Genomic DNA, 22,328 nt, shown 5'->3' with positions numbered 1-22,328 from the left:
TGGGCCGAATGGCCTCCTTCTGCACTATATTTAACAATCCTCTGGGGTGGCAGCTTCTAACACAAGCTTCAATCCTTTTACCAACAGTGGGGTCATACCGACACAGACAAAATGGGCTGAAAGGCCTCCTTCCATGCTGTATTATTCTATAACCCACAGGCTTTTGAAATTCTAGCTTGTGCCACCTGATTACTACTTCTTACCTCTTCCATTGTTTTACTTCCTCTGGCCAGTCTACAGGTTTTTAAAGCTCATGTTTGGAGTCACCTGATTACTGTTCCTCAATTGACTTAATCTCCCTGCTATTCAACTATTGGCAGGGTGCCCCACAACGCTGGGTTGTCATCCAGGTATATTGAACTGAAAGAAATAAAAACATCCAGCTGAACTGTGCTATAAATAACCGGTGAGAACAAACAGTTCCCTTGGTCACGATTCGCAGCAAAATCAGCAACCGATCTTCTGGAGAGCTTTCACAGTATGGAGGAATAACACAGTTCAACAAATGTTCACAATGTCAAGAAGATACCACAGCCACAGAAAATCTTTCCTCTGGTGTCGTTTAAATCATGTTTCTCTAAAGGATTTAATCAATCTTAAGTATTGCTGACAATGGAAATATAAAGCATTAAAGGATTCAAATTGATTCACCTGCATTTTAATTTCCTTTTTTTTATATGTTAAACTTGAATCCTTTCTTCCATTATCAAAGCTAATGTAACATCACACTTTAAATCCCCATCCTACTGTCCCCGCTCTGTGTTATAATGAAGGGTTGCACCAATTGTTTTCTCGAGTTGTGGTTGCTGTGTGGGATGTGAACAGACTCTGTGGTTCTATTTTAGTCTCTCAGAACACCAGGTTCCTCTCACAGTTTCAATGGAGGGTTGTTTTATTCCTTTATTTTGATTGTAATTGGCTGCCCCTCAAGTCTGTGCGGTTCTTGAGGTAGAGAGAGCGCTGAACACATCAGCAGCAGAGGCCTGGGAGGGCACAGCCAGAAGGATGATTCCTGAGTGCGGGGGTGGGGGGTTGAGCGATAGCAAAGATAAAAACAAAAAGAAAGAATGTTCACTCGCCAGACAGTTAAGGGAAAAAACATTGCCGAAGAAAATAAAATACCAAGTGACCTAGATGCAGTAATTCCTGAATATCGCTTTGAACTACGGATAGATATCAGGAATAGAGGTCTTAAAAGCAAAGCAGCAAGCAACTTCAAAGCAGGTATTGGGAGGAATTTATTAATACTTCTCAAAGGTGATGAATGTCTGGAGCAATCCAATAAACTGAGAGATAGAGATGTCGAGCTTAACGGGATTTGAAATGCAGTTGGATGTTAGTCTGAGATAATTCAAGCTAGAGGAATTCATTTTGATGGGCAGAATGGCCTATATTCGCCTTTGAAATATCTAAAATTTCATATTCATTCAAGTGGTTTGATTGAGTGAATGAAATTTTCTTTGGTTATTTTTCTTTTCAGATTGCTTGCTTCTAATGCTGCAAACCCTCCACAGTCAAATAGCTGGGTGGAATCAGAGGGGGCAAGGGGCAGAGCGTGGAAAAGTCTGTTGACCTTGAGCAGGATGTTATGGTTTCAGGATGAGCAAGCCATAAAATCCCTCCCAATGTTTGCTGGGACAGTGAATGGGGGATTGCTGAAGGAAAACATAGGAAATGATTGGCAAAAGGTGAAACAGTAAGGAGAGAATAAAAAATGTGAGTAATGACCTCCCCTCCATCATACGGTCAGACATGGGGATGTTTGCTGATTATTGCTCAATTGCATCATACATGATTCCTCAGATACTAAAGGCTTGAACAATAGCCAGGCTGGGGCTGACAAGTGGCAAATAACAGTCATGCCAAACAAGCGCCAGGCAATGACCATCTCCAACAAGAGAGGACCGAACCATTGCCTCTTGACATTCAAGGGCATTACCATTGCTGAATCGCCCATTATCAACATCCTGCAGGTTACCATTGACCAGAAGCTGAACTGGGCTAGCCATATAAATATTGTGCCCACAAGAACAGGTCAGAGGCTGGGAATCCTGCGGCAAATAATTCATCTCCTGACTCCCTATAGCCTGTCCACCATCTACAAGGCACAAGTCAAGAGTGTTATGGAATCTCTCCACTTGCCTAAATGAGTGCAGCTCCAACAACACTCAAGATGCTCAACATTATCCAGCAAACTACTTGATTACTACCTTTTCCACAAACATTTACTCCCTCCACCACTGACACACAGTGGCAGCCGTGTGCACCATCTACAAGATGCTCTGCAGGAACTCACCAGTGTTCCTTAGGCAGCACCTTCCAAACCCACAACTGCTACTATCTAGAAGTGGTGTGGGGATGCCGGCGTTGGACTGGGGTAAACACATTAAGAATTCTCACAACACCAAGTTAAAGTCCAACAGGTTTATTTGGTAGCAAAAGCCACGGCATCTCCACATCATGACTACCATTGACACCGCAAGAAGCGCTCTGAAAGCTAGTGGCTTTTGCTACCAAATAAACCTGTTGGACTTTAACCTGGTACTGTGAGATGTCTTACCATTTTGAGGGACATAGGTAGTAGGTACCTGGGAACAACTACCTGGAGATTCCCATCAAGTCACTCATCATCCTGGCATGGAAATATATCACCATTCCTTCACTGTCACTGAGTCAATATCCTGGAATATCTTCCCAGGGCTTCCTACCTATGTCTTCCTATCTATACCTCAGGGACTGCAGCTGTTCAAGAGGGTGGCTCACCACCACTTTCTCAAGGACAATAAATGCTGGTCTAGCCAGTGATACCCATATCCTGTAAACAAATAAATTCAAAAAGAGTGGTCAGTCTCTGGAATGCACTGCTTGAGAATGTGGTGGAGGCAATTGGGGGGTTCAAAAGACAATTGGATCATTTTCTGGAGACGGAACATTTGAAAGGTTATGTGAACAAACAGAGGAGTGGCACTGTTTGATTGCAGAGGGCCAGTACAGACACTTCAGGCTGAATGTCTCAACCTGTGCAGTAACCATTCTATGACTCCATTGGAGTTGGCAGTGACTCAGTGGTGACAATGTCACCCAAACCTGATACTGGTGGGTTTAAGACCCACCCTCAAAACTTGAGCACAAAATTAAGCTTAAGGGTGTTCAGTAATGTTAGAAGTGCTGACTCTGAAGAGATTCTGAACTCTAGACTTGTCTGCTCTCCCAGGTGGAGATAAAAAATACATGGCACTACGCAAGAAAAACCAGGGAGCTTTACTGTTGGAGTCCTGCCTGGAATTTACCTCTCAGCCTACGCTTACTACAAGCATATTGATCATTACACTTTGTGAAAATTAGCTTTACACAGTTTCAGTTGGCTTAATGCTTTGCACGTGGGAGCTAAAAACTGGAGAGTAGGCAAATTCTTTCATAAATGGTTCATTCCCAAATTGACAATCTACTATTGAAAAGGCTTGAGAGGCTGAATGGCCCACTGCTATTCCCCTGTTCTTTCATGTGACATGGGCAGGGTCAGTATTTGTTGCCCATCCCTAATTGTTTTGAAATGAATGGTTATTTCAGAGGGCAGTTCAGAATGAAACATGTTACAGTGGGTCTGGAGTCACATGTAGACCAGAGCAGAACAGAAGATGGGAACAGCAGATTTCCTTCCCTAAAGAAGAATTTGGGAGCTGGATGCACTTTTATGACAATGTCCAGGCTTGGGCTGCCAAGTGGCAAGTAACGTTTGTGCCACATTAGTGTCAGGCAATGACAATCTCCATCAAGGGAGGATTGATGATAGCTTTGTGGTCAACCATTAGTGAGATTCACTTTCAATTCCACATTTCATTGTGTTGGTGTGATTTGAATCCACATCATTAGATGGGGCGGCATGGTGGCACAGTGGTTAGCACTGCTGTTTTATCAGGGACCCGGGTTCAATTCCAGCCTTGCATCACTGTCTGTGTGGAGTTCGCACTTTCTCCGTGTATGCGTGGGTTTCCTGCGAGTGCTCCAGTTTCCTCCCACACTCCACAGATGTGTGGGTTAGATTGATTGGCCATGCTAAATTGTCCTGTAGTGTCAGGGGGTTTAGCAGGGTAACTTTGTGCGGTTACGGGGATGGGCTTGGGTTGGGGTTGTTACAGTGCAGGGTCAATGGGATACATGGCCTCCTTCTGCACTGTAGGGATTCTGTGATTCTAGCATTAAGTATGCTTATTTATTAGTTCAAAAGTAGGCTTACATTAACATTGCAATGAAGTTACTGTGAAATTCCCCTAGTCGCTACACTCCAGTGCCTGCTCGGGTACACTGATGGAAAATTTAACATGGCTAGTGAACCTAACCTGCACGTCTTTCGGACTGTGGGAGGAAACTGGAGCACCCGGAGGAAACCCACACAGACACAGGGAGAACGTGCAAACTCTGCACAGGCAGTGACCCAAGCTGAGAATTGAACCCGGGTCCCTGGTGTTGTGAGGCAGCAGTGCTAACCACAATGCCACTGTGCCACCCTGGCATCTATTTGCAAAACGTTCTGTTTGTTTTAATATCAGGTTTTCAACATGCCTCACTTCCTTTTCTCCGTTTCCCTCTATTTCAAATCTCCAGGGTAGGAATGGTCTGAAATGGGGCAGGCGGGGGTTAACTGCAGCCTTTCAACCCCAGGAAACATAAGCCAAGGACCTGCAAGATTGTCTGAATGAACAGCTCTTATTTAAAAAAAATGAATGGGACCACTCCCAGATACGGCAGTGACTGAAGAGAAAGAAGACTTTAAATTATGGATCTTTCATTGCGATGGAATCGCTAAAAGACTCAAATCCTTTGTTTCAGCATATGGGGGGAATATTTTGAGCAGTCAACGATTTCCATCCTCGGTTTACCATCTCTGTTAGCCCAGCAGTTGAAGAAAACAACCATTTGAACCGCAGCAATTTAAAAAAAAATTAAGCTGGCTAAGGAAACAATGCATTAGTGAATGGCATGTCTTTTTGTGTTTTAAAGAGGTAACATTTCCGAGGAGAAAGTCTCTGGTATGACTAGAGAGAGGAAGATATCCGATTTGATCTGTTATTGTCACATGTATCAGTATACAATGAAAAGCATTGTTTCTTGTGCGCTATACAGACAAAACATATAGTAGAGAAAGAAAGCAAAGGATGCAAAGGTAAGGGACAAAAATATTATCCCTGTTTTCTTTTATTAGTGTCAGAAGTAGGCTTAGTGCAATTAAGTTACCGTGAAAATCTCCTAGTGGCCACACTCTGGCACCTGTTCGGGTACACTGAGGGAGAAATTAGCATGGCCAATGCACCTAACCCGCACATCTTTCCAACTTAGGTATACCTGTATGGTGATTGAAGAAGGATTGGAAGCATCTTCTACTTTGGAAGATAAACATTCTCTTTCTTTTATTTTGTCGATTTTACAATGAGATAGGTTTGCCGCACTGTTTGCTTGTGTGTGTGTGTGTCCCCTTCTCAATTCTAACAGTGCAATACCCTTTTAAGAGAGAGAGAAGGGGAGAGATTGCCAACCAGAATTTTCAGTCCTGGAAATCCCTGATGTAAACAAACCTCCCACTTGTATCAGAATGTGAAAGATGGCAGCGGGACTGCCCGAGCGATCTTCCCACGGCGCGGATTGTAGCAGACGGTTCGAGTAAAGCAATGATAAATCCCTTCCACTGCCGATGTCAGCCAGTTTGCGGCTCTGAGAGGTAAATTTAGCTAAACTGAAAAGGTTTGTGGAGCCCGGTTTTGGCGATGGATACACAAGAGAAGCTTATTTCCTCTCCCCCCCCCCTCCACCCACCCACAATGTTGTTGGTTAAACCATCCGATGAATGATATAGTTGCTGTGCCGTGGAGAGGTGTTCGGTTTGCGCCACCCCGTGGCTCGTCTGCTGCCGGGGAGAGTGAAATTGCAACATTGCCCAGTCTCGGTGTAACTTACAAAGAGAGACTGGCAAGAGTCAGACTTCAGGCTGCCACTGCCAGATGAGGGTGCCAACCAGGGCAAAGTCAGCAGCAACACGTGAGTTCAAACCTTTCACCAACCTACCGAGGAAACCAGCAAGCAGATCAGAACCACAGCCTGGGCTGAGAGGGGACCACCTTCAGATAACACACACACACTAAATAGTTCAGCCATATTTTTTTGTCTCTCTCTCTCTCTGCCTCTCTGATGAGGTTTTATTCGGGTCCAATGCATTGAACTACTCAAACCAATGCTAGTTCAGCATTGACTTCCTCCACCCTCCCGGCAGCTTGAGAATTGCTCTTTGATCTACCCTTTCTTTCCATTTGACAGCCCGCGATTTAAGAGTCGGCAGTATTTTTTTGTGTGTCTCGCTCTCTGCCTTTCTTGTGAGGCTGTTAAAGGCGAGGCTCGGGGTGGAAGCGTTTTGGAAAAAGCAGGCTGGAGTTTCTGTAATATTCATCCTGCCCAGAATCCAGCTTTATTGTTTTTTTTATCAGTCTGACTGACTAAATCATTATTTCTGTTCGGGGCAATTACATCCCACGCTCCATTGTCACTGCTATCCAAGCATCGATTTGGTTTATTATTGTCACATGTATTAATATACAGTGAAGAGTATTGTTTCTTGTGCTCTGTACAGACAAAGCATACTGTTCATAGAGTACTTGGGGGAGGGGAAGGAAAGGATAAGGTGCAGAATATAGTGTTACAGTTACAGATAGGGTGAGGAGAAAGATCAGCTTCATGTAACCAAAGAGAATATTTTCTCTTTTGGTTTCAGATTCCAGCATCCGCAGTAATTTGCTTCTATTCAGCTTGATGTATTTGATTTGATTTATTACTGTCACATTGTATTGGGATAGAATGGAAAGTATTGTTTCTTGTGAGCTATACAGACAAAACATACACTTCATATATTACATGGGGAGAAGAAAGAATAGGGTGCAGAATATGGTGTTGCAGTTACAAATAGAGTGAGGAGAAAGATGTATTTGATTTGATTTACTGTTGTCACATGTATTGGGATAGAATGAAAAGTATTGTTTCTTGCGCATTATACAAGCAGAACATACCATTCATAGAGTACATGGGGGAGAAGGAAAGGAGAAGCTGCAGACTATAGTGTGACAGTCACAGCTAGGGTGTAGAGAAAGATTGGGTTATTATAAGGTACAATCATTCAAAAGTCTGATGGCAGAAAGAAAGAAGCTGAAAATGTGATTTTTAGTTTGTTTTAACATAAAATCAGTTGTTAATATGCTTTACTTATTATAAACAGCTAAGCAGCTTTAGATAAATTCCAGCTTTATATTAATTTATGCGGCATTAACGAACCACTTGGAATGAATTTAATTTGTAAAAGTTCCTAGACTATATATCTGTACATGTCAATGAATGTCAGAAAAGATCACCAGCTCATTGATTTCTGTTAACTCTTCCTGACTGATATCTAATGCACTCCCACCAGCGAATAGCTTTGAATCTACTACCTCCTCTCGTTATTATAGAAGGTTTCTGTTTTGATATCTGATCTGTATCGTTAGCTATCTCAGCTTACATTTGAGTATCATTGGCCTCAGTACCCTTGCGTAGCAGTTCTTATTGCTGATTGCTATCTGGTGCTCCGTCTACCCACTAACCTGCTGAAAGTGTCTGTATGTGTGTGTGTCTGTATTTGTATTTGAGTATGTGTGCGTGTGTGTCTACTTTTATGTGTATCAATTTGTGTGTGTGTATCCATTTGTGTACTCATATACATGCACAAATAGATACCCACACAAATAGATGCTCAAATAGACACACACACACAAATAGATACATAGACACAAAGGCACACAAATGGTAAATATTGCAAATAAATGTGTTTATGTATCTTTGTGTGTGTATCTACTTGTGTTGTGTCGATGTATTGATTGGTGTATCTATTTGTGTGCGCCTGTATGTATATGTATCTATTTGTATGTGACTATGTTTATGCAATGTTTGTTTGTGTCTGTGTGTGTGTATCTATTTGTATGTGTATCTATTTCCGTATGTGTGTCTATTTGTGTGGGTCTATGTGTGTGTCTGCCTGTGTGCCTATTTGTGCGCATCTATGTGTGTGTGCCTTTGTGTGTATGTGTGTGTATATGCGTGTATGCATCCATTTGTCTGTATTTGTGTGTGTACCTACGTGCGTCTGTCTGTGTGTTTTGTGTATCTATTTGTGTATGTGTTTACATTTGTGCAATGTGTATGCATTTACATGTGCGCATGTGTGTCTATATGGGTGTGTATGTATCTATGTATGTGTATCTTATTGTGCATCCCTATGTGTGTGTATCTATTAGTGTGTGTTCATCTATTTGTGTGTCTATTTGTGTATGTCTGTATCTATGTGTGTATCTATTTCTGAGTGTCTGTGTGTATATATCTATTTGTGTTTATTTATTTGTGTATTTGTTTATGTTTGTGTATCTGTATGTATCTATTTGTGTGTGTGTATCTATTGTGTGTATATCTATTTGTGTGTGTCTGCGTGTATATGTACCTATGTGTGTTTATCTATTTGTATGTATGTTTATGTTTGTGTATCTGTGTATGTATCATTTGTGTGTGTATCTATTTGTTTGTATTTGCATGTGTGTGTGTGTGTGTGTGTGTACCTATTTGTATATGTGTATCTATTTGTATATGTGCATCTATTTGTGTGTGTGTATCTGTTTGTATTTGTGTGTGTTTGTAGGCTCAGGATCTAAGATGTCTTCCATCTTTAGATAAGCCCATATTCAGCCAGACCAATGTAACTGTATGCCTACATGGCTCAGTCCATTAGCCCATTCGACGGTGGAAGGAGTTCAAATGATTGGGTGGGGGGAGAGGGATGGTGGGGTGAGGAGTGGGGGGCTGGGGAGAAAAGACTGATTGTCAAAGTAAGATACATCTAAACTGCGAGGATCATCATCCTTGCCAACAATTAAAAATCACCTGCTAAAATCATTGTGAATTAATAACATTGCACCCTAACAATTTACTTGCTGCACATGGACTTTGTGCAGCTGGCATTAAGAGCTACATAAGTACAGTCGGAGCATTAAATCATGATATCCCATTGGGACGCATCTCTGCCATTTAATATTCAACACACAAGAGACAATGATTTATTTGAGAACATTTTTTTGGTCATTTGATGTAATGAAGTATAAATGTGAACATTGAATTGTCACCGCGTGAATCAATCTAATACAAAATCCCCAATTTTCTCCCCTCTCCCTCAGGACTTGTGGCTCATTATGTAGGCTGAAATTTCAGTGCCACACTGAGCGAGCACTCACAGTGCCAGAGGTATTGCCTTTTGAGTGAGATGTTAAATTGAGGCCTGTTTTCTGCTGCCTCAGAAAGACTTAAAAGAGCCTGCCACATACTTTTGAAACAAAGTAGGGAACCATACTGGTATATTAGTGGAAATTCCTTCCTCAACCAAGATCACAAAAACAATTGTTCTAGAAATTTATCCCATTGATGTTTGTGGCAACTTTCTGTGTGCAATTTTTTTAATTCATTCATGGGACACGGGCATGAATGGTTGGCCGGCATTTATTGTCCATCTCTAGTTGCCTGAGGGCAGTTGAGAGTCAACCTCATTGCTGTGACTCTGGAGTTACATGTAGACCAGATCAGAATGGCAGATTTCCTTCCCTAAAGGGCATTTATGAACTAGATGGGTTCTTACAATAATGGTTTCATTCTTAATTCCAGATATTTTGTATTGAATTCAAATTGCCATGGGGGGGAGGTTTTGGGAGACAGGCAGGATTTGAATTCGAGTCCGTAGAACATTAGCTGAGTTTTTTGATTAATAGTCTAGCGTTAATACCATTAGGCCATTGCCTTCTCTACCTTGCCTGGGTGTTGTCTATATAACACTAGAGACTGCACTTCAATGGAATTTAAATTGGCTATGAGGAGCTCTGGAGGAGGGTAAGGGAGGGGGATGGGGAGGGAAAGGCTCCAAATCAATGCAGTTCTTTTGCATGAGTAGTGCTTATTCTTTTCTTCAAAATGTTTGAGTAACTTTTCATAGGGAGCAATTGCTCTCTGTTAACTTGCACATTCTTCCAACGTAAAATCAAACTTTGAATGTCAGCTTTGGTTGTTGTTATTAAACCTTGGGAGAAGGCATCTTGATCAAGCCCAATGATGTTCTTTGCCCTGTGTCCACGTTTGTCAGCAAGGGCACCCAGCAGTGATCAGGGTCACAGTTGAGTTCTGCCGGTCTCCCAAAACCGCCCCTCCCAACCACAGCTGCTAACCCCTCCCTCCCACCACTGTATCTTTTTAGTCCATGGAGCTGAAATAAAGAACTTGCATTGATATAGCAACTTTCACAACTTCAGTACATCCCAAGTTGCTTTACAGCCAAATAGATACTTCTGAAGTGTAATTTCACAGAAACTTCATTGCACTGTTAATGTAAGCCTGACTTGTGATTAATAAATAAACTTTAAAACTTTAGTCACTGCTATAGTGTTGGAAATGCAGCGACCAATGAATGCAGAACAAGTTCCCACAAACAGAAATGTGGCAGTAGTTCGATGTTTGGTTTTATTGAGATTAGCCAAGCCACTGACACAAATGTGCGTTCTCCTTTTCAAATTCGTGGCATTCGTCTTTTACATTCACCTGAAAGACAGCTGGGTGGGCCTTCAGCTCAACAACTCATCCAGAGGACAGCACCTCTGATGGTGGATCCCTCCCGCAGTATCTCATTGGAGTGTTCGATTTTGTACTCAGATTAATTGGAGTGAACTGTATCACCCCCACTGCTACTCTGAATGATAAAGCCTGCTCAGTACAGACTGGGAGATTGAGACTCAGCTGCTGTGGATCATTCTGCTTCCATTCTACGTTGGCCTGTATTTATTGAGGCGTTGGGAACAGCAAACTGTGATTGGATTTGAATTAAATAATCCTGAGATCCCTGTATTCCTTTAGGGAATTCCTTCCCTGAACCTCTCAATCTCTCTCTCTGCCTTTCAGATCCCCTTTAAGGTGCATTTTTAAAACTTGTCTGTTTAACCAAACCTTTTATCATCTCTTTATGAGGCTTAGTTTCAAATTCGTTTGATAATCACTCTGATGAAGCACCTCGGGAATGTTTTACTGCTTTAGAGATTCTGTATAAATGCCAATTATTGTTGTGAAAACAATGATGTGGACGTGGAGGACCATTTGACAAAGTCAGAAATCCCCAATGCTGCTACAGTGCATTATCATAACTGTCAGTCTCAAGTCTCACAATTGTCTTATGTGTCACTTCAGTTAAAAATGCATATTCAGAAAGTGAGCACCAGATCAGGTCCGGTCATAAGGTTTCCTGTGTCAATGGAAGCTCTGTAAAAACTGGTTAAGCGCAAGAGCCACAAAGGTAGCACAGTGGTTAGCACCGGTTTCTCACTGTGCCAGGGATCCAGGTTCAATCTGACTTTGGGTGACCGTCTGTGTGGAGTCTGCACATTCTCCTTGTGTCTGCCTGGGTTTTCTTCTACAGTTCAAAAAGACGTGCAGGTTAGGTGGATTGGTAATGCTAAATTGCCCCTTAATGGTCAAAGATATGCAGTTTAGGTGGGTTTGACATGGTTAATGTAGGGAGTTATGGGGATAGGGCCTAGGTAAGATACTCTGTCAGTCTATAAGTCAGAGTTGGTGCAGACTCGATGGGGCAAATGTCCTCCTTTTGCAGTGTAAGGATTCTATGATATTCTATAATGATGAAATCATATGCCTGATAGACAAATGGTAAAAGATCACTTGCACTGGTTGATAATTTTCACATGCATTTTTAGACTGTAAAAGCCTGTGATACAGCTAAGTACAGACTGAATTGTACAGAAGGCCAGAAGAGACAAGGCTGCTGTGATACTGCTAAAATTGGGCAGGGATAACAAAAGACAAACAACCTTCACCCTCATCTCCTTTTTGTCCCATGTGTCAGGATTAACACCATGGAGCAGTCAGTTCAGTACTTTTTCTGTCCAGTGTGTTGAAGGGTAGTGGTGGTGAATCTGAGTTACTATGGTAACATGCAGTTTTGCTTACAGGTTGTAGTCTGGAGCAATGAATTGGGATGGTGGAGGCTCCAACTTTCCGTTACATCTCTCCCGCTCTTACCGCGCACCACTAGCGTTTGTTGGAAGGATTTGCAGTTGGACACTCAATCTGTTTGGCTGCATTCTGAATGGATCTTCCTTGGACGTCATGTCCTTTGTGGAACTTTAACCTGGAGCTCTGGTTCAGAGGCGGGAACACTACCCAGTGCACCACAAGACCTACTCAAGTACAGGGAGACCCCTGCAGATATTAACATGCTTTTATAGTCCCCAGTCTTAAAGCCCAATACATAATGAGAATTGATTAAAGAGAAACAATGCTATTATAATAGAAGATTTTTTCATATAAAGATAATGAAATAATCTTAGTAATTTTACAATTTTATAAATATTTTATATTTTAACCTAACTCACTAGGTCTGTGGGATCAATGGAATACTGCCTTTTCATTGTGCTGATATTGATTATAGTGGACAGTAAAATTGGGTGGACCATAAAACCCACATTCAATGTGATGCCATCAGCTTCCTATTGGGCTAGCTAGCTAGCTAGGTTTATTTGGTAGCAAAATCCACTAGCTTTTGGAGTGCTTGCTGCTCATTCATCAGGTGAGTGGGAGATCTTTTCACATAAAAGCCATATAAAGGCACAAACACAATTTACAGAATAATAATTGAAATGTGAGTCTTTACAGCTAATCAAGTCTTAAGGGTACAGACAATGTAAGTGGTGTTGGTATCTTTATATGTCCTGTTTGTGAAAAGATCTCCCACTCACCTGATGAAGGAGCAGCAAGCGCTCCGAAAGCTAGTGGCATTTGTTGGACTTTAACCTGGTATTGTAAGACTTCTTACTGTGTTTACTCCAGTCCAACGCTGGCATCTCCACATCAGTACTCTGTGCATCGTTTCAACTTCTTAAAACTTTATTCCTTCATGAAATGCAAGCATCACTGGCTAGAAGATCAGCATTTATTGTTGATTTTCCAGAACATTCTCTTCAGTTGTAGGCAATAAAATATAACTAATCTTACTCCAACTTATTAATCAAAGAAAAAAGTTTAATAAAAAAAACTTCATTACTAAAACACCCTAAACCATCCCAAACCCCCCGCAACAGATTCTTATTTATACTGAGTCAGCTGGTCAGCTGACCACCACATCAATTTGTCACTGGTTACATAGTTTACTGGGTCAGCTGACCCTTACAGCTTGTTACCATTGGTCACACTACAACAGATCCAATGTTATCATTGGTTACAATCTAACATTTATTGCCTGTCCCTAATTGCCCTTGCAAATGTGGTGGTGAGCTGCACATTGAGTGACCTCAGACTTTTGCATCTTTCTCCTGTCATGTAGGTACGCCCACAGTGCTGTTAGGTAAGGTGTTCCAGGAATCTCACCCAACGGCGGTGAACGGTGGTGGAATGGTGATATAGTTCCAGGTTAGGAAGTGGGGAAACTTGCTGATGCTCCCAAATACTGCACTCATCCTTCTGGTTGGCAGAGGTCTAAGGTCCCTTGGTGAGTTGCTGCAGTGCACCTTGTAGACTGTACACACTGCTGCCACTGTGTGTTTGGTGGAGGGAGTGAATGTATAAGGTGGTTGATGGATTGCCCATAAGATGGGCTGCTTTGCTCTGAGAGCTTTAACCTCATTACAGCTTTGGTCCAAACATTGATGGAAGAGCTGAATTGTGGTTTTTAGGTGAGATAGACTATCTTTGATATTAAGGCAGCATTTGATGAGCGTGCATCAAGGTGCCTTAGCAGAATGAAATCAATGGGAATTGGGAAAAACTTTCCACTGGTTGGAATCATACCTGGCACTAAGAAAGGTGGTTGTGGTTGTTGGAGGCCAACTATCTTAACCCCAGATATCACTCAGGATTCCCTCCGGGCAGTGTTCCATACTCATCTTTAGCTGTTTCACCAATTACCTTCTCTCCAACAAAGAGGCAGAAGTAAGAATGTTTGTTAAAAGCAGATGCTGGAATCTGAAACAAAAACAGAAATTGCTGGAAAATCTCAGCACATCTGACAACATCCATGGAGAGAGAATAAGGCTGATGTTTTGAGTCTGGATGACCCTTTGACAGAGCTCTGACAAAGGGTCATCTGGACTCAAAATGTTGGCCCTATTCTCTCTCCAAAGATACTGTCATACCTGCTGAGATTTTCCAGCAGTTTTTGTTTTTGTTGTTGTAGGAATGTTTGCTGGTGGTTTTGTAGTATTCAGTCCCATTTACAGTTCCTCTGTTACTGAGTAGCCTGAGTCTGCATGCAACAAGAGCTGGGCAACATTCAGGTTTGAGCTGGATGAGTGCAGCTCCTACAGCACTCAAGAAGCTCCACTCCATTTAGGGCAAAGCAGCCTGCCTGATTTCCACCCATCCACCACCTTACGCATTCACTCCCTCCACCATCGACACTCTGTGTGTATTATCTACAAGATGCACTGCAGTGGCTTACGAAGAATCCTTTGACAGCACTTGCCAAAGCTGCAGAGCTCTATCACCTGGAAGGACAGAGATAACAGACTTTGAAACAGCACCTCCTGGAAGTTCCCCTCCAAGTCCCACACCATCCTGACTTGGAAATTCATTACCATTTCTTCACGGGTGCTTCATCAAGATCCTGGAACTCCCTCTTCAACAGTGCTGTGGATGTACCTACACCATGATTGATTGCAGAATTCAATGAGGAGTTTCACCATTACTGTCTAGGGTAGGGATGGACAATAAATGCTGTCACGGCCAGTAATGCTCACACCCCATGAACAAGTGTAAAAAGGACTTTTAATCTGATTTGATTTGATTTACTGTTGTCAAATATATTAGTATACAGTGAAAAGTGTTGTTTCTTGTGTGCTGTATAGACAAAGCATACCGCTTATAGAGAAGGAAAGGAAAGAGTGCAGAATGTACTGTTACAGTCATGGCTAGGGTGTAGAGAAAAATTAACTTAACGCAAGGTAGGTCCAATCAAAAGTCTGATGGCAGCAGGGAAGAAGCTGTTCTTGAGTCGGTTGGTACGTGAGCTCAGAATTTTGTATCTTCCTCCTGAAGGAAGAAGGTGAAAGGGAAAATGTCCGGGGTGCTTGAAATCCTTGATTATGCTGGCTGCTTTGCCGAGGCAGCAGGAAGTGTAGACAGAGTCAATGGATGGAAGGCTGGTTAGAGTAATGGACTGGGCTTTATTCGCGACCTGCACTATTCCAGGTGCAGAGATTCCTAGAGTGGTTGAAGTACAGCTGCCTTTATCCTCATTGTCAGTTAACGCTGATAAATACTCTTTTATTTTTGCTATTCAGTGACTGTAAAATTACCTCAAATTGCAATGCACAAAGCTTTTATCAAATAAATCTTATAATCCAGCAGTGTGGATTATCAGTCATTGCTGGCAATCTGGTGTCTAAGATTCACTATTTACATTAAGTTTGAATTGATTTTTTGATTCAATTCCAAAACTGTTTATTTCAAAATAATTTCATATGTTTTTTGTTACGGGCAATTTTTCTTTATTTTATTTAACTAGAGGTTGACTGTGCGTATCTAATAATTCCCTTATCTCCCGAATGTAGTTTCTGCAGATGAATTTATTGTCAGAATATACTTTCTACACACTTTACCAAACTTAAAGTCAGATATGGGGGGAGGGTTTGGGTCATTCGTGTCCTGCCGACACTTGCAAGCGAGAATTTGGCACTCAGCCAAATCTTGATTCCCTGCAGTGGGACCAGAGAATCCCGCTGAGGTGAACGGCCAGAAAATTCCAGTCACAATGTTCAAATACGCATGGAAGACAGGATTAGACAGACTTACATTTATGTAGCACCTCAGGATGTCTCAAAGTGCTTTGCAGCCAATGACAAACTTTTGAAGCACAGTGACCGTTGTAGGGAACGCGGCAGTGAATTTCCGCGTAGCAAGCTCCCACAAAAACAACAGTGTGATAATGTCCAGACAGAGTCATAGAGGTTTACAGCATGAAAACAGGCTCTTTGGCCCAACTTTTCTATGCTGGCCCCTTTTTTAACCACTAAGCTAGTCCCAATTGCCCATGTTTGGTCCATATCCTTCTATACTCATCTTACCCATGTAACTATCTAAACGCTCTTTAAAAGACAAAATTGTACCTGCCTCTACTAGTACCTCTGGCAGCTTGTTCCAGACACTCACCACTCTCTGTGTGAAAAAATTGCCCCTCTGGACCCTTTTGTATCTATCCCCTCTCACCGTAAACCTATGCCCTCTGGTTTTAGACTCCCCTAACTTTTGGAAAAGATATTGACTATCTAGCTGATCTATGTCCCTCATTATTTTATAGGCCTCTATAAGATCACTCCTTTGTCTTCTACACGCCAGAGGAAAAATGTCCCAGTCTATCCAGCCTTTTCTTATAACTCAAACCATCAAGTCCTGGTAGCATCCTAGTAAATCTTTTCTGCACTGTTTCTAGTCTAATAATATCCTTTCTATAATAGGATGACCAGAACTGTATACGGAATTCCAAGTGTGGCCATACCAATGTCTTGTACGACTTCAACAGTACGTCCCAACTCCTGTATTCAATGTTCAGCAAGATGTCCTAACTCCTATATTCCTGATAACCTATTTTTGTGATGTTGATTGGGGGATGAATATTGGGGATAAACAGGGTTGAACAACTCACTCAAGATGACAGTGCAGCACTCCCTTGGTATTGCACTGGAGTGTCCACCTTGTATTTTGCCCTCAGGTCCTGGAGGTTGTCTTGGGCCCCATAACATTCTGACTCTGAGACAAGAGTGCTACTCTTCCAGCCACAGCTGTCATCTCCAAATGGAAAAACTCCAGCCCATGAGAACTTGAAATATCAAAATATTCAAGGACATGGGACAAGTGCAGGAAAATAGGATTAGCACGCCTTTTGTGGTAGTTATTGTGGTGCAGACTCAATGCACTGAAGGGCCTTTTCTGCGCTGTAGGAGTCTATGACTATGCCTCCTAGGCCTAAATGGAAAGGGAGCTTAAAAGCATGCTTTAAATCTGAACTAAAAACAGAAAATGCTAGATAAACTCAGCCAGTCTGGCAGCATCTCTGGAGTGAGAAATGGAGTCAATGGGCGGAATTTTTCTGTCTTGCTCACCACAGGAATTGTAGCGGGGGTGGGTAGACCATGCAAAGAACCATTGACCGTGGGACAGGTGTTCCAGTCTTGGAACGAGCACGGCCTTTGCAGTTCATACATGGTACTCTATACACAGTATCTCTGAGCTGTGACTTTAAAGAACAGAATCCACATGGGCATGAAGCCAGGGAACCTATATCCTTTGATTAAAGTGGGGAAGATTGAAGGCTGTGCTTGATTTGTGTGTGATCCAGCTTCCAGGAAGTCAATATTTTAAGGTTCTCAGATTTGCAACAAGAAGTGCATCAGAGGAATAAAATATAATTTGGATCATGGTGCCTCTGCCAGTTCTTTGAAAGATCTATCCAATTAGTCTCATTCCCCTACTCTTTCCCCAAAGCCATGCAAATTTTCCCTTGTTATGTGTGCCGACAAGCCTTAATATCTCTCGCCTGGATGAGTACAAAATTCTGAGACCATCTACAGGACAGAACAAAACCAAGCATCTCTGTCTTCCAGTCTGTTATTGCTTCAGATCATTTATAAAGTTTATTTATTAGTTACATGTAAGCTTACATTCACACTGCAATGAAGTTACTATGAACATCCCCTAGTCACCACACTCCAATGCCTGTTTGAGTACGCTGAGGGAGAATTTAGTGTGCCCAATGCATCTAACCAGCACATCTTTTTGACTGTGGGAGGAAACCGGAGCAGCCGGAGGAAACCCATGCAGAGACGGGGAAAACGTTTGTGATTCATGCACAAGGACACCCAGGTCCTTCTGCACTGCAGCATGCTGCAATTTTTTACCATTTAAATAATAGTCCATTTTGCTGTTATTCCTACCAAAATGGATGACCTCACATTTACCAACATTGTACTGTATCTGCCAGACCCTTGCCACTCACTGAGACTATCTATATCCCTTTGCAGACATTCAGCGTCTTCTGCATACTTTGTTCTGCCACTCATCTCAGTGTCATCTGCGAATTTTGATGCACTACACTTGGTCCCCAACTCCAAATCATCTATGTAAATCGTAAACAATTGCGGTCCTAACACTGATCCGTGAGGTACACCTCTAGTCACTGATTGCCAACCAGAAAAACACCCATTTACCCCTACTCTTCGCTTTCTGTTTGTTAACCAATCTTCTATCTATGCTAATACATTACCTGTAACACTGTGCACCTTCATCTTATGTAGCAGCATTTGAAGCCATTGTCAGCTGTTGTTAAAAAACACCGATCTGGTTCACTAATGCCCTTTAGGGAAGGAAATCTGCCATCCTTACCTAGTCTGGCCCACATGTGACTCCAAAGCCATAGCAATGTGGTTGACTCTTAAATGACCTTGGGGATGGATGGACAATAAATGCTGGCCCAGCCAGTGATGCCCACGTCCCGTGAACGAATAAAAAAAACTAACATTTTACAATCAGGCCTTACATTTATTTAGATCAGCCCTACACCAGGCATTGCATCTTCCAACTAACACATCTAGATAGAAAAATTCCCTTTAACCTATAAAATTACAAAACCAAACATCTTTGTACTATATTTTTGCTGGGTGTAGTCCCTTTAATGTCAGAGTTCACCAAATGAGAGAGGAAATACCATAATTGAAATTGAAAGTGCAACAGTAATAACTAGAATGCAAGTGAAACTTGGAGTATCAGAGCCTGGGCCAAACCTCTCACAACTCGTGGCTTTTGCTTTCTATCTAAACACACAGGTTTTTAAATATTCAACAGCAGCAATCAAGAATTCTGTACAGTTTGATTGCCAAGTAGACAGTAAGTATCAATAGTTTGAGCTTTGGAGTGGATTTAAATGTCACAATAGGAAGTCTAGACATGTATCACCCTTGCATCACGGAGAAGCTTTTATTTTACATGTAACCAGTGAATACATTTTTGTTTTTATTGGGATGTGAGCATTGTTGGCAAGATCAGCATTTATTGTCCTTTCTGAATGCTCCTGAGCTACTTCACTCCATTTTTACCACAATACGATTCATCAGCACCGAGAAACAAAGAATTGGCTACTTGCCAATTGTGGTTAAACCCTTTTATTTTCAATGGTTTTTTTCTAAATTCAAAAATCTTGACCCTAAGGCCATTGACCTGTGGGTTTATACAGTCACAGAGAAGGCTGGAATAGACCGAGAATAGTTATTAAATAAGCCAGACTTGAGCTTTAGATTGTAGAAAGTGTTACCCTTTGATTTTGATTTGATTTATTATTATCAAGTGTATTGGGATACGGTGAAAAGTATTGTTTCTTGAGCGCTATCAGACAAAGCATACTGTTCATAGAGTACATAGTGGAGAAGGAAAGGAGAGGGCGCAGAATGTATATTACAGTCATAGCTAAGATGTAGCGAAAGATCAACTTAATATCAGGTAAGTCCATTCAAAAGTCTGCTGGCAGCAAGGAAGAAGCTGTTGTTGAGTTGGTATGTGACCTCAGACTTTTGTATCCTTTTCCTGATGGAAGAAGGTGGAAGAGAGAATGTCTGGGGTGCGTAGGGGACAGTGTTTGGAGTGGCATAGTGGTTAGCACTGCCGCCTCACAGCGTCAGGGACCTGCGTTCGAATCCTGGTTTGGGTCTCTGTCTGTGTGGAGTTTGCACATTCTTCCCTTGTGTCTGCTGCACTCATTCTTCTGGATGGTAGAGATTACAGGCTTGGAAGTTGCTATTGGAAGATCCTTGGTGAGATGCTGCACTGGTTGTTGTAGACAGTGACTACACTTCAAAGTACTTCTGGAAAGTGCTTCTTGATGTCTTTGGGGTTTGAAAGGTGCTATATAAATGCAATCTTGCTTCTTTAGTGCATGCATATTCTAAGTAGGAAAGTGATATATTTCATCTCATCTTTTAATAGGTCCTGGCTGACCTGCTGCTATGGATTCTTTCAACTTTGAAGATGACATTAGCATTCTGACACAAGATGGGCAGCAGGATGACGCGGAATGGGCTGACGCACCCAACACAGACCTAACAGGCGAGGAATACTCTGCATCTCACTTTGCACTCATCACTGCCTACAATGATATCAAGCAGAGATTAATCAGCATGGAAAGAGACAACTCCAGCTTGAAGAGGAAGCTCAGACAATACGATTTCAAGGTAAAAACCTCAGCATCAGACATCATAGAAACTAGAAGCAGGAGGAGGCCATTTGGCCCTTTGAGCCTGCTCCGCCATTCATTTTGACCATGGCTGATCATCGACTTCAATATCCTGATCCTGCCTTCCCCTCATATCCCTTGATCCCTTTAGCCTCAGGAGCTACGTCTAATTTCTTCTTGAAATCAGGTAACGTTTTGGCCTTGACTACTTTCTGTGGTAGTGAATTCCACACATTCACTCCCCTCTGGGTGAAGAAATTTCTCCTCACCTCAGTCCTAAAAGGTGTACCCCTTACCCTAAAACTATGACCCCTAGTTCTGGACTCCCCCACCATCGGGAACATTCTTTTTGAATCTACTCTGTCTAACCCTGTTAGAATTTTATAGGTTTCTGTGAGATCCCCGCTCACTCTTCTAAACTCCAGTGAATATAATCCTAACCGTCTCTCCTCATCCCCTCATTGCTTGGGAACCATGGAAACTAAATCAAGATCTGCCAGGTTTTGGAAAATGATGATAAGTTTTGAAGACAGTTCCTTTCACAGACTTTCGTCTCTCAGGTGTTTCATTCTGACTCTTTGGCATGGCAACAATCGAGTTCCTGCTCATTCAGAGAAAAATGCTGGAAAATACGCAGCAGACCTGGCAGTATCTGTGGAGGGATGAATATTTTTTAGAAATTATTTATTAATCACATGTAAGCTTACATTGACACTGCAATGAAGTTACTGTGAAAATCCCCTAGCCGCTACACTCCGGCACCTGTTCGGGTACACTGAGGGACAATTTAGCATGGCCAATACACCTAACCAGGACGTCTTTCAGACAGTGGGAGGAAACCAAAGCACCTGATGGAAATCCACACAGACAGAGGGAGAATGTGCGCAGACAATGACCCAAACCGGGAATCGAACCCAGATCCTCTGAAAGGCAGCAGTGCTAACCATTGTGCCACTGTTCCGCCCAATTTTAACCCATTAAAAACCCACCCACTTGCACACAGTTAACTTTGGGCCCCTTCTATGCACATTTCAGGTTAATGACTTTTCATCAGAAAAACAATAATTTGTACTTATATGAATGCCTTTAATGTAACAAAATATCCCGAGACAGTGTGATAATTGAGAATAGAGCAGGTAGATACCCTCGCTTGGTGAGAAGGAGCTGGGCATTGCCAGTCTACACCTGAAAATTGGAAGATTTCTAGAGACACGTACAGATGTTAAACAAATTGAAAAAGGACCTTTCTTTTTCATTCTTTCATGGGATGTAGGCAGTGTTGGACAGATCAGTATTTATTTCCTATCCCTAACTGGCCTTGAACTGAGTGGCTTGCTAGGCCATTTCAGAGGGTAGTTAAGAATCAACCACATTGCTCTTGAGTCGCATGTCAATCAGACCAGTTAAGGATGGCAGCTTCTCTTCCCTGAAGGACATTAGTGAACCAGAGGGGTTTTTATGATGATTGACAATGGTTTCATGGTCACCAATACCGAGACTAACATTTTAATTCCAAATTATTAATTTAAGTTTTTAAATTCCACTGACTGCTCTGGTGGGATTTGAACCCTTGTTCCCAGGACACTAACAGCTAATGCCACTGCCTCCACCTTCTCCTGGGATGGGAAAATGGAAACAAGAAATTAATGAACGGTAGTGCAGTGGTTAGCACTGCTGCCTCACAGCTCCAGGGACACAGGTTCGATTCCCGGCTTAGGTCACTGTCCGTGCGGAGTCTGCACGTTGTCCCCATGTCTGCGTGGGTTTCCTCTGGGTGCTCTGTTCTCACAGTTCGAAAGACGTGATGGCTGGGTGCATTGGCCATGCTAAATTCTCCCTCAGTGTACCTGAACAGCTGCTGGAGTGTGGTGACTGTGGGATTATCACAGTAACTTCATTGCAGTGTTAAATGTAAGCCTACTTGTGACACTAATGAATAAACTGTAATAGGGTGGAAAGCAAGACTGAGTAAATAATAAAAATGAGGAAGATGCACACAGCAGAAGGA

General features: G+C 42.2%; 1 protein-coding gene across 3 annotated transcripts in view; it reads left to right on the top strand.

The window, feature by feature from the left end:
• Positions 1-5,592: 5,592 nt before the first annotated feature.
• The window catches only part of tbkbp1 (TBK1 binding protein 1), a 140,940-nt gene continuing 124,204 nt past the window's right edge, over positions 5,593-22,328 (top strand). The window contains exons 1-2 of one of the 3 annotated variants that reach the window (XM_080213736.1): positions 5,593-5,716; positions 20,074-20,318. In XM_080213736.1, coding sequence (XP_080069862.1) covers positions 20,094-20,318 — 225 coding nt within the window. In that variant the 5' untranslated portion in view covers positions 5,593-5,716; positions 20,074-20,093. Of the gene's footprint in view, positions 5,717-5,802; positions 6,034-18,961; positions 18,982-20,073; positions 20,319-22,328 lie in introns of those variants that run through there. The other 2 variants (XM_080213737.1, XM_080213738.1) reach the window with 2 other exon arrangements.

This window comes from Carcharhinus amblyrhynchos, chromosome 27, assembly GCF_965287045.1.
Source record: "Carcharhinus amblyrhynchos chromosome 27, sCarAmb.v2.hapA, whole genome shotgun sequence".
NCBI classification, from domain to species: Eukaryota; Metazoa; Chordata; class Chondrichthyes; order Carcharhiniformes; family Carcharhinidae; genus Carcharhinus; species Carcharhinus amblyrhynchos.
This window is presented reverse-complemented; position numbering and strand designations above follow the sequence as displayed.